This window comes from Lagenorhynchus albirostris, chromosome 4, assembly GCF_949774975.1.
Source record: "Lagenorhynchus albirostris chromosome 4, mLagAlb1.1, whole genome shotgun sequence".
In the NCBI taxonomy this organism is placed as follows: domain Eukaryota; kingdom Metazoa; phylum Chordata; class Mammalia; order Artiodactyla; family Delphinidae; genus Lagenorhynchus; species Lagenorhynchus albirostris.
The window spans coordinates 23,002,292-23,015,629 of NC_083098.1; the positions used below are offsets into that span (position 1 = coordinate 23,002,292).

At 36.3% G+C, this 13,338-nt stretch overlaps 1 protein-coding gene across 5 annotated transcripts in view; it reads right to left on the bottom strand.

The window, feature by feature from the left end:
• INPP4B (inositol polyphosphate-4-phosphatase type II B) overlaps nucleotides 1-13,338 on the bottom strand; it is a 728,360-nt gene that overhangs the window by 146,533 nt on the left and 568,489 nt on the right. For all 5 annotated transcript variants that reach the window (XM_060147684.1, XM_060147683.1, XM_060147686.1 and 2 more), the window contains one exon: nucleotides 10,923-11,031. In XM_060147684.1, coding sequence (XP_060003667.1) covers nucleotides 10,923-11,031 — 109 coding nt within the window. The remainder of the gene's footprint in view (nucleotides 1-10,922; nucleotides 11,032-13,338) is intronic.

The window sequence follows — 13,338 nt, forward strand, 5'->3', positions numbered from 1 at the left end:
TATATTCTGGAGATCTAATGTACAGTCTGGTGACTAACAATGAGGTATTAATGGTAACTATGTGAGATGATGGATAGGCTGATTACCTTGATTGTGATGTTGATTTCATAATGTATACATATATCAAAACATCAAGTTATACACCTTGAATATATAAAACTTTTATTTGTCAATTATACCTCAATAAAGCTGCAGGAAACAAGTAAGTGTTCCCAGCATATGTATTGTAGTGCTGGTGATTATGATTCTGATAATCATGATTCTGGGATAAGAATACAGGGAAACAGAAGGTATATTTAGGACCCATTTCATTTTTTCCCTGTTAAATCTGATATTTTTTATGGAGGGTCTCTAAAAAAGCCTATAATTTATTATAAAGCCAATAATTTATTATAAATTATTATTATAAAGCCAATAATTTATTATAAATTTATTATAAAGCCAATAATATATTATAATACTTGGATTATTAATGTAGAATTTACATTAATAATCCAAGTATCTCTCTCTCTCTCTCTTTCTCTCTCTCATTTTAATAGCTAATAATTATTGGATCTATAATATGGGCCTAGAATTATGCTAATTTCTTTTCAGTGATTATTTTATTTAGTCATGAGAACAACTCTCTGAACAACAAATATTATTCCATTATATAGATTTAGGAATTGAAGACTCAGTAGGTTAAGTAACTTGATCTAGAACATACAACTACTATAAATGGTAGAACCAGGATTCAAATGTAGGTCTTTATTAATACACAGTTTGAACTCTTAATTGTATTTTACTATTTTATGAACATGGTATAGATCCATTTGAGATTTGAAAAAATTACAATCCCATAACTAACACAGGAAACATCTTTTATTTAGTAAAATAATGGTAGGTACAGCATATAAATATTAAAACAAAATATAATTGAAGAAGTTCTCATCTTCTAATTAAAACAAAGCTCATTAGAGAAGATGTATGATTCCATTTTATAACACAGATTAGACATAAGAAAGAATTTGAAAATCATCTCACCATAAATTGCTTGCAACAAATATTTAACGACTGCTATTCAGTCAATGCACTGAGAAAAGCAAAAGGCTGGAGTTAGCCAGCAAGATAATCACGGGATGAGTGTGATGACACTTGTCCTCTAAATGCTACAGCCAGGGCTGGTAGCAGAGAAGAAGAAAAAGGGGGATAAATAGCTGCTTCCCACAAGTCCTTGCGAATCTAAGGCTCTATATTGTTAATATATGCAAAAATCGCCCAGGTAGCCATAGTTTCAGGGTTTGTTTACTAACCACTCAGTACTATAGCTCTTTACATTCCCGAGAGCTCAGACCTTCATTTAAGAGCAATGTAAAAGGATGTCACATTGCATCCAAATTTCCTAGGCATTTTGTTGTTGGAGACTTTTTTTCATGATACCTAGTTTTCCATATTTGCTGGAAGTAGAAGGGGCAAAAGGGTTTTACAAAGACATTTCTCTTATTCTACAACTAGGAGAGAGAGAAAACAAAAAGGAAAGTCCTAAAGGAAATAGAACTCTGTATCTATCTCTACCACTCTAAGTTAACTTGTTATCCTTTCCAAAACGTTCACCAATACCTGTCTTCTGTGTATACATAATTTCTTTTTTTTTTTTTTTTTTTGCGGTACGCGGGCCTCTCACTGCCGTGGCCCCTTCCACCGCGGAGCACAGGCTTGGGACGCTTAGGCCCAGCGGCCATGGCTCACGGGCCCAGACGCTCCGCGGCATGTGGGATCTTCCCGGACCGGGGCACGAACCCGCGTCCCCTGCATCGGCAGGCGGACTCTCAACCACTGCGCCACCAGGGAAGCCCCATAATTGCTTGTTTTATTACAAGTACCTTTTTATATACACCTCTAGATACCTCATAGTCCACATACTAATTTAAATGACTACATAGTGTTCCACTTCAGTGATGCAGAATAAGCTTGCTTAATCATTCATTCAAGATGTTTCTAAAATTTTACCATTATGAATAGAATCTCTGAATACCTGAAATATTTTCTTTTTTAAAAATTATTTTTATTATATATAATTCCTAAATAAGTGGTTTTCCTGGGGTGTATTTAGGAAAGCTGTAGATAGAGAATAAGGCCAGAGTCTTAAAAATATTTTACTATTTTCTTTAGCAGATTAAAATAGTAACTGATCTGAGTGAAAATTACCACATCAATTCATTCATTCTTTTTTGTAGTACAGATAAAGTAATTTACTTTGAAAATTATATTCTCATAAAGGCCCAGAAAGGGTCAAATGCATCAACTTTTAAAAAATTTCTATCTGGTGGGTAGCAAAAATCAATTCTTAGAAAGGTTATCTGTAAACTAACATCATTCATTCATTAACAGCATACACATTTCGTGTTGAAAATCTATTGAATGTATGAGGATGAATGCATATAGAAGACCTTGAGACTGGGCACCGAAGTCTGATTTTCCAGCTCTGTTATTAGCTTTATGGGTGATTCAGTCTCTGAAACTCATTATTCTCATTGGTAAAATAAATAGGGGAATTTGTAATCTGAGATTCCCTGTAAGTTCTAAGATCTAAACGATTCTTTAATGCAAAAAAAGGCAGACTCAAGTAACTTTCTTGTTTCCCCAAACTTCTTTTCATATTGAATATAGACAACTGATCTTATTAAGTAAACATGGTAAACACGTGGTGTATTTCCTGTATTCCTTTTCCTCGTGAATTTTCCATTTACCCAGTTATATTAACCAGAAACCTGAGTCCTTCAATCCTGCTCAGTCCCTTGAGTCCTCATCCAATTGGATTTAAATCCTGTAAAAATTTCCTTAAATCTTCTTCAACTCCTTACTCACCCGTCTCCTCTCACCAGCACTATTATAATAGCCTAATTGTGTGCCCTTAGTTCTCTCCACATAGTAACTCAAAATGCGCCTCTGATCATGTTAATACCCAGATAAGAACCTGTCAATGAGTCCTCTTAGCCTAACCTAGCCTATAGGATGAGAAGCCAGGACTTGACACAGCAAACAAGGGTCCTTCAGATTTGGTTCCCATCCTTTAAGCCTTCTCTCTCTCTCTCATTCTCTCTGTCTGTCTCTCTGCCTCTGTCTCTCTGCCTCTCTCTCTTTCTCCCGGCCGCTCCATGTTGCTGGAGTTCCCAAGCCAAGGTGCAGTGAATGGTACCACCCTGCCCAGGTGTGCTGCACAGAAGCCTGGGAGTCTTCCTAGACAGCCCTGGATTTTTACCTCCTACTCCAAACAGACACACAAAGTCCAAACAATTGCCAAGTCCTTTAAAATATCTCTGTAACTGATTCCCTTCTCTACATCTGTGCTTAAACCACCCTAAGCCAACCCACCTTTCTTCAGCAGAAGCACTGCAATAACTACTTACTTACGCAAGCCTCTTGACAGGGAAGAAGATGTTGGAATAGCTTAGGCAAGGTCCCATCTAATAAAGATTCTGCAATGACACTATTTTTTCTCACGTCACACAAGCTGATTGTGTGATTTTCCCATGACATAAATCCCATGTGTACATTTTTTTAAGTTAGTACTTTCACTATAATCTTGCAAAGAATGAGATACTCTAGAGTTAGTTTCTAAAGCTCTGGAAAATACAGCACTTTTAAAATTTTCTGGCAGTATATTTGTAGATGACTATCCTTTCTGTTGTTTGCTGCCTCTAGAATGATGGATATTAAATATCTAAGCTCATAGAGAGCTTTAAAGAACATGCTGAAAATTACTCATCATTTAATCTGAGTACACAAGGTCTTCCTTGGATTAAAAGCATACTAGTTAAGATGACATAACTATGTCACGATTCCAAATATCTTTTTAGTTTATAGTGAAGAAGAAATGCAACTCCTGATTTACAGAAAATAAGTCCTCAAACCATATATTCTTTTCATATTTAGTTTTTTAAGCAGAAAACAATGTTTCTATAGTTCGCTATAGATTCCACATTTTTAACTCCTAATATTCCTATTGATTAACTTTTTCTTCTGAGCTAAAACTAGAAGTCATATCTTAATAATTGTGTGAAATTAAAACATTTAATTGTAAAGTCAAATTATCCAAATTATCTTCCTGAGAGTGATGATACACTTAATATGTCTTTCCTCAAAAATCTCAAGATTGTAACCATTCTTTCTAACAATCTAATGATTTCAATGGAAATCAGCCACATCCACAGTGCAGATAAGGAAACTAAAGTGTAAAAGCTCAGTGGTTTTCTGACATCACACAGTTAAGATTATGTGTTTTATCATTTCCAGACAATGTTCTCTTTACCGAATTTATTATCACTCTAAATTCTAGGATCATTTAGCAAACTTGTTTTCATTTACAATTAAGTCATTTTCTTGAAAGGAAAGATTCAATTTTTTTTTTTTTTTTTTTTTTTTGCGTTACACGGGCCTCTCATTGTTGTGGCCTCTCCCATTGCGGCGCACAGGCTCCGGACGCGCAGGCTCAGCGGCCATGGCTCACGGGCCCAGCCGCTCCGCGGCTTGTGGGATCTTCCCGGACCGGGGCACGAACCCGTGTCCCCTGCATCGGCAGGCGGACTCTCAACCACTGCGCCACCAGGGAAGCCCGAAAGATTCAATTTTTAAGAAGTTTGAACTGTTACACTTGACACAGTGCTTCTTGCTTCAGATTATACTTTGCTTCACAGGCTTTTGGGTAGGTGATTGGAAGAATGTTGCCAACTTTTAAACGTTAAAGTCACCACCGCATTACTAATATTGAACCGGATTTTAGGTTGGCTGTTTTTATAAAAATCATCAGCTTTCCTCTTTCAGAACACGTAAAAGTATATTTTCACTTCCTAGTGAGGCGCAAGCAAACACAAACATTCTAATAGCTGACAAATGGCTGTCTGAACGCCTACAAGACATTTTCCACAAATGCCCCTATGTTTCTGTCACCTAATTACAACACAGTGATCTCTTTAGGCAGACCAATTTGTTCATCCTCTTACTCCTCTGACAGACAATGCTTTCACTTCTTTTATTTACTTCTTCATATACTTAGTCATTCAAGGAACACTTATCAAGTTAGTTCCTGACACAGTTAGTTACAGACACAGTCCATGCCCCCAGAGTACACAGTCTAGAGACGAAGAGAGGCAATGAGGTATGTTTGTACGTGGGAGGCTAAAAGCAGATGTGGCCTGGCCAAGGAGTTGGAGAAGACTTCAGGAAAAAAAAAAAAACTTCAAGGCAGACCTGAAACTGAAGAACTTCGGTCTGGTTCACCGTGGAGGGTGGAATGAGAGGAGAAGATGATGGTGTGAGTGGAAAAAGATGAAGCTGGAGAAAAAGTCAGGGTCAGGTGACACATGAATATCTTATGCACCTTGTGCTTTTATTCTCCAGGCAAGAGGCAGCTATGAACTGTTTAACATGATGAAATCACAAGATTGTATTTGCCTCTTAAGAGATATTATTCCAACCAAGATGAGGAAAACGGATGAGATGAGAGCCAGCCTGGAGGATGAAGAGTGATTAAGAGATTTGGCAGTAGGATGTTTAAAAAATGGTGATTCTACGGGTTAGGATTTTCCTAAACCAAATTGATTATTGAAATGAACGAATTCCTGAGATATAAGAAGGTAGAAGTGACGGAACTGATTTTTTTTTTTCTGGGAAGTAGAAGCAAGGGAAGAAAAGTAGTCAAAGATTTTCAAGCTTCAAAGTTGAACATCTAGATGGATGTGGTGTCTTAATTAAGAGAAACAATCCCCAAGAGAAGTTTGAGGATAAGGGGATGAGAGATGACTGAATGTGTCGACTTTGAGGTGTTCGGATGATACCATCAACGTGGAGCTGTCTACTAAATGGTGGTAACTACATGTCTGAATCTCAAGAACCATGCCTGGGCTTAGCACAGAGATGGTGTACGAAGCCTAGTACTTAAGAATATGCGGGCACAAGGACTTCCTGTATAGCACAGGGAACTATATTCAATATCTTGTAATAACCTATAATGGAAAAGAATCTGAGAAAGAATATATATGTCTATATATACATATATATGCATATATATGTATAACTGAATCACTTTGCTGTATACCTGAAACACTGTAAATCAGCTATACTTCAATAAAAAAATTTTAAAAAGAATAAGTGGGCAATTAGGCATATTATGCACATTAATAGAACTTTTTTGGAAGGCAGTATGACAGCATCTCTAAAGTGTAACCACTTCAACTAAGAAATTCCACTTTTAGGAATTTTATCAAAAAGAAACACAAATTTGCAAAAACAGAAGAATAAGGGTTTACCTTGCAAACACACAGTTATAACAAATAATAGGAATTAACTAAATGCCCGTCAATATTGTATTGGTTAGATAATTCTGCTACATTCAATCAATAAAACCCTACTTAGCTTTTAGAAAAAAAATGAGATCTAAATGTATTGAAATTAAAGGTTGTCAGAACATTTTTTTGAGTAAAAAAATACTTGTTTACATATTTTATATAAATAATAGCTAATATCTATTAAGCCCTCCTTATGTACCAGGTACCATTATAAATGTTTGGTGTATATGAAGTAATAAAATCTTCAGAACAATCCTATGAGGTAAAGCAATATTATTTCTGTGTCACGAGTGAGGAAACTACGGTACAGAGGGGTGAGGTAATTTGGCTAATGTCACAATGCCAGTAAGTGCCCAAACCAGGATTCAAATCCATACAAGGTGTAGAATCTATGAATTATCTGAGATGAGAGTTTCTGCCTTGCCCCAGAATGGAGGCCAGAAAAAGTAAACTGAATTATAAGAAAGTCAAGAACATGACATTCCCATGACCTGAGTTTGTGTCGACAAAGAGTCCTGATCACTGAAAACTCAAAGAGTTGGATAGCTAGAAAAAACTGCGTAGGGAAATGCATTAAGCTGTTCAGATTGGTTTACTCTGGGGAAGGAGAATGGAAAAGGCAGACTTTTCACTTTATGGGCTTCTTTATTCTTTGAATTTGTGTGCTAGAAGCAAATATTGGTTTCTTGTATAGTTAAAAAGAGAATGAAGCAGGAGAAGTTCTGCATTACAAATTCATTTAGGATCATATGCAACTTAGCGAGAATCCTTTCATTCCCTTATATTACATTTAGTTTAATGCTTTGCAAGTGTCATCATTTAGTTTGTAAAGTATGTCCGAGACTCAGCAGGGCTATTTAACTGAAGTATTTTATTCTCTCCTGACTCCACGCTATAGATGTTGTAAGAGCTAAAACCCACCTATTCTTGAAAATTTGTTGTTGTGCACAGGGGGCTGCACAGAGAAAAGTGCACATTGATGAGAAAAACCTGGTACACAGTTTTGGCAGACCTAGTGTTGTATTTGCTCAAACATGAACCGAGCTGAAATCTAAGAGTGGCCAAGGAGAAACTGACTCACCGGAAGAAGAAAATATACCTCCAATGAATCAAGTTATAATCAACACAAAAATTAAATTGCTATCTCCTTGGAAATGATATGTTGTCAACTACTGGACACAGTTCAAAAGAAAAAAAAAGGAATGAGCAGGGCTTTTATTCACACTTCTTATATCTACAGCGTCTGTATGATTTTATTATACTTTTAAAATATCTTTATTTTTTTGTGCTATAAAGTGTTTTTTTCCAAAAAGGAAAGAAGTATTTGAAAGTGAACAGGAGATGAGTTTTAGCTATAACTTGTAAGACTGATTATTAAATATAGTAGCTTTGTTGCATTGGGCATGACTTCCAAAAACCAAAAACACATAAGGATTTTTAAATGGAGAGCACTCAATTTATATACTTTGAAGAATTAGTCATTTTAAGCCATTTTGAATTTTTTAATTTATAATAGAAAAAAACATAAGATGTAGATTACATGTGGAAAAACAAACTGGAAGAGACTGTACCAATATGATCCCAGTAACTGTCTTGTTGAGGAAGGAGATTATGGGTGATTTTAACCTCCTACTTTTGACTTTTCTACATTTGCCAATAAACATATTTACAAAATTTGAAAACTGTCAATAGAAAGCAATATATTAAAAATATATATCACTAAAAGATAAAAAATATTTCTGTTTAAAAGATATATGACATGAGACATGGATTTATACAGAGTTATGATCTCAGATTCTAAACTGCTCTACCAGTGAGTGACAAGATAAATTTCTGAGAAAAACCCAGTGATCAAGATAGAGACATGGAAAGACCTCCAAGCAGGGGAAAAAAATTGGCTCTCAAAAATCAAATCATGGATGCAGTCTTATTGCTTTCAATGAATACATCTGAATCACTCATTCCCTTTCATAAAAGAAATGAAAATCTTTGTCTTAAGCATGAAAGTGAAGGGTTTGAAAACAAATATACTTGTAACTGCTGCCTAGTCTGCTCATATGTTACTGGAGAAAGTACATAAAAAGAAGAGTTGGAAAACTCTGACCATTTTGCTTAGATATCTCAGCTTTATACCACTAATGAAAAATGTTAATTTATGTTTTAAACCCCGCCCCCCCCCCAATTAAGCAGTGGTTAGTGATACTGTCTGATGAATATATTTCAGAGGTAGTGGTATGATTTTGCATCCAGTTCTCCCATTTCTGTTTTATTGGATTCTTGCTACACTATAGGCTACAGAGAACTTCCTTCCCCGATGCGGTATTTCTCCTTTTACTCAAGAAACTTCCTATTTATAATAGAGAATTGGGAAACTTCTATTCATATTTCTCCTTACAATAATAAGGAAAATTTTCCTTAGAAATTGTATAACCATTGTGACTGTATAACCCTTGATCTCATAAAACGTAAGGCTGGTTTGTTTAACTCTTTGTATTGCTTTCCTTTCCTTCGGAAAATTCCCCCAAATTCTAGTACGACTCAAGTGTTGTAAGCTCAAGGACCACCTATAACACTTCTACTGGTAAATTTTAGTTTCTTTTCCTTATGATTTTTCCAAATGATTTTTTTCTCTTTTCCATTTGAAATTTTGGGGTAGTCAATCTTGATTATGGGACCAGATAGAGTGGGTGGGAGGTATGGAGGGAAAACCATGGTAGATACTCAAGGCAGGCATTTGACATTAGGATCTCTTGCAGGGAGTCAGCTCTGAGTTTGTCCCTAATGAACAGGTAGATCATAAGGAATTAATATTCTCCAGGAGTGAACACTGCCCCTCATTGGCTTTTCTTCTTTACAAAGACTCTTGGTTTTCATGAGGTGCCTCTCTATCTCAGTGAAAGGGCTGTGCTGTCAGGTCATAATCTTACTCAGCGAAAGTTCTGGCTTAATCTGAGGTTCCTGCTGAAATCACAAATGATCAAAGCCTGCAAAGTATGTGTTGTTGTGGTAGATTTTCCCTTTCTTTTACGAAATACTGGAAGTAAAGAATTGATTCATACTTTGAGGGAGGAGTCCACAAGCTTTCAAATAGTGCCTAGGTAAATCACCAAATCCAGAAACACATAAGTGTTTGATGAACAAGTGAATACATGGGAAAACGTATATATATTTATATATATATATGTGTAAAACTGAATCACTTTGCTGTACACCTGAAACTAATACAACATTGTAAATCAACTATACTCCAATAAAAAATTTTTAAATGATTAAAATGGTAAATTTATATGTTACATATATTTTACTACAACAAAAAAAGCTTAAAAAATTTTAAAAAACAAACAAAAAAACCCCCAAATAATGTATGAGTAATTAGGGTTTTGGTTCTCCTAGAAAAGTCTCATGTCTAAAGCATGAAAAGCTCTATAATATGCTCGGTTTTATTCATCCACGATTACTCAGGCCCAAGTTTTCTCACATCAAAACTCTTACAGCTTTATCCCCATCTTTGGTTCCATTTTGTAACAATTTAATTAGTTGGGGATTCTTTAAAGAAAAATTTCCAATAAACAAGATGTAATGCTTTTCTTCTGTATTGCAACAAATATTCCTTAATGTAGATTTTCTTTCCTCCTGATAGATACTAATTGATGTTCTATACATTTTTCAAGTTTAATTCATCTGTGTCACTATTCCTGTTTCCATTCTCCACACCCTTCACCTGTCTTCTCCCAGCATTATTCACTTACATCTGTATCAGTGGTTCTCAACCCTGGCCACACATCAGTCTCACCTGGGAAGCTTTTAAAACTTACCAATGCCTGGGCTCCATTCCCAGAACTGACTTTATATGTCTGGGGTGATATCCTGGCATAGATAAAATATTTTAAAGCTCCAAAGGTGATTCTAACGTGCAGCCAAGGTTGAGCCTGTATTCCACTCTTATTCTCATTTCAGTAAAGGGACGGCATCCCTTTCCCCATGCGGTCTGTCACTGAACTGATTTCCAACCTCCATGAATTACAAAGAAGGTGCCTCTCCCCTCAGAGTCCCTCACTGGAACTCTGACGTCCACTCCCTGTTGAAATAATAAGGCAAAAGAACCACTTTCTGCAGCCAAAGGGTCTGGGGGAAGGATGTGACGATTAAAGGATAACCTGAGGGAGTTTCTATGTGTAATGGGACAGTTATTTATGATGATTATGGTGATGCTTACTCTAATCTACACCTGTGATACAACCTCATAGAACTATATACCCTGCCCACCAAAAAACCAAAACCAAAACTAAAAACAAAAAACTAGAGAAATCTTAATAAGGAGGTAGCTGAGTTAATAATATTGTATCAGCACATAGACAATTTCTTTAAAACAAGAAAGACATAAAAAATATATATATATGCATTGCTAGTTTATACGTTTATGTAACAGTATATCAGTTACACAATTCTAACTTATTTTTAATGCTTTCTTCCTGAATAGGCTGGAGATGTCAAGAACTATTCATTGTGATGGACCAAGCTTCTTTATCCTAACCTGGTATACGAACTTCCCCAAAGAGAAGGTAAATATCATTAATGCATCCTGTCATCACTTACTTTCTTCTTTCCGTTTCAAATCTATGGAGTAGTTTCCGAAGACCACCATTCTTAAATCCCTGAAAATGCGCAGCTGGGGCTCCCACAGTGATGACATCGTAGAGAGCATCTGGAACAGGAATGGACAAGGAGATGAACACTTTGCAAACATTTATCTACAACATGCTGTTTGCATTGAAGCCTACCCACTGTGGGAAGTTTGAGAAATTATTCTGTTTGATTTTGCAGGAATAAAAATGAACTCACATCTCAAGGGGGCAAAGAGGAGCTAATCAATCTTTCTAAAAGCCACCTGTGCACCTAAAGAAGTTATAATATTTCCTTGATTTGTGACTACATCTTAATTATATGGTACTGTGTAGAACAGTATGTTATCTCATTCTATATACTTACTGAGGTAACATGTTAATTGGTCTTTTGTGTATTTTACTTTATTGAGTTTTGCATCATTTAATTTGCAATCATATTGAAATTCAACAATAATGAACAATCTTTCAACCAAAAGTTGCCGAGAAAAGAACCAAAATATTAATGCATTTTGACTCAAGGGCAGAACAGTAATAGTGCATTTTAAAAATCTATACATAGTAGTTTCCTGCCTGTATATACTAAATCTTACACAATTTTGAATGCACGCAATTGAATTTTGCAATTTCCTTAGGTGACATAGAAAGAATACACAAAATGTCTCTTGATCTATTTTCCAGTGAGATACTTTGTTTTTTTAAATAAAAAATCCATACATTTAAATTGAAACTCAATCCTTTGATCTTCGAAGCCATCAAGTTTGATACATATTAAATTTACCACTTCAAGACATGCCATCATTTTTACATTCTAATGAAAAGTACCCCCATAAGAAAGAAGAAAAAGTGAATGTCCTCTTGTTAAACTACATTTTATTTGAGAAACCTAATTTCATAGTAGATCCTTTTCAAATTGATTTTGGTATTGACACCTTGGCTGTTTTTCTGATCTCATTTACAGGGAAAACATAAATTATTTTATTAGCTTCAAGTAAACACCATAACTTCTTCACAGTGGTTCAATCCAAATGCACCTGAAATAGTTTTTTTTTTTTGCTGTACGCGGGCCTCACCGCTGCGGAGCACAGGCTCCGGACGCGCAGGCTCCGGATGCACAGGCTCAGCGGCCATGGCTCACGGGCCCAGCCGCCTCGCGGCACGTGGGATCCTCCCGGACCGGGGCACGAACCCACGTCCCCCACATCGGCAGGCGGACCCTCAACCACTGCGCCACCAGGGAAGCCCTTCTTTCTTTTTTTTAATAAAATATGTTTTAAATTGAAAAGACTTCAGCTGCACTCAGAGAACTCAAGGTCACAAAAAAACAGAAATACAACCCAAACCAAATGGTTAGTAAAGATACTGAACAATCACTTAATGGATTGTTGGAGTGGTGAGCTCTTGTTCTTTTAAAAAGTCACTAATCAACTAGAAGTCATCTTTTCCTAAAATAGCAACACATTAGACTAGTGTGAAATTTTCAGATTTCTAGTCCAGGGGATTTTAGCCTAGGTTAAGAAGAGGGTTTTAAGATGCCCAGGGATGGATGGTGAATTGTATTGGTGCATCTGTTCTACTTCATGGAAAGGGGTCACAGCTTTTTTGAACAGTCATGAGATCCCCCAAAAGGGGCCAGCTAAAGACTTGTCTACCTGCATTTATCTGAGAAACCTGAGGATCTTGAGAAGTTACCTGCTTTGTCTGAAGTCCCAAAGACATTATACCCAGGGCCTTCTAACTTCTAACCCAGGGATGGAGAACCAGTGATTTAAGTTATTGACTGGACCCTGAGTCCCTGGCTCTGGATCCCAGCTCTGCCATGTATAAGTTGTGCAGCATTGGGAAGACTACTAACCCTTTCTATGTCTCAGCTCCTCAGCTAGAAAATGGAGTGCAAAGTAGTAAAAAGAGGTTAGCATTCAGTAAGTATTGTCTATGATTATTTTCCCTATAGGAAGTAATCCTACCAATTAAGCAAAGAAAGCTGATATTTTAACTTTTGCTTATTTCTCCATAAAAATAAACTTTTCAGTCTGAAAAGGAAAGTGATTCTGAGGCTCAGTCTTCTGAATAAGATCAGTTCCTGTGGTAATCTAAACTAAATACAAAAAAAAAATCAACATGATGTTGTAATGAAATACATTGCATTTCTGCTAAAACCTGGGTGACCAGCAATACCAACAATATACCAGAGTGACTATAAACTGTATCCACATGTCCCACCAAGCCCAAATTAAATGCATTCCTAACTCAATTTTCAAAAAAAGTTGTCTATGGACTTTCACTGGATCCAAAAAAACTTGTAGCCTCTCCAACACCACCCAGCAAGAGGGGAAGGATGAGGGAAGTGGAAAGAGCGGAGAAAGCAGTCTTAATTGATGGAGATTAAA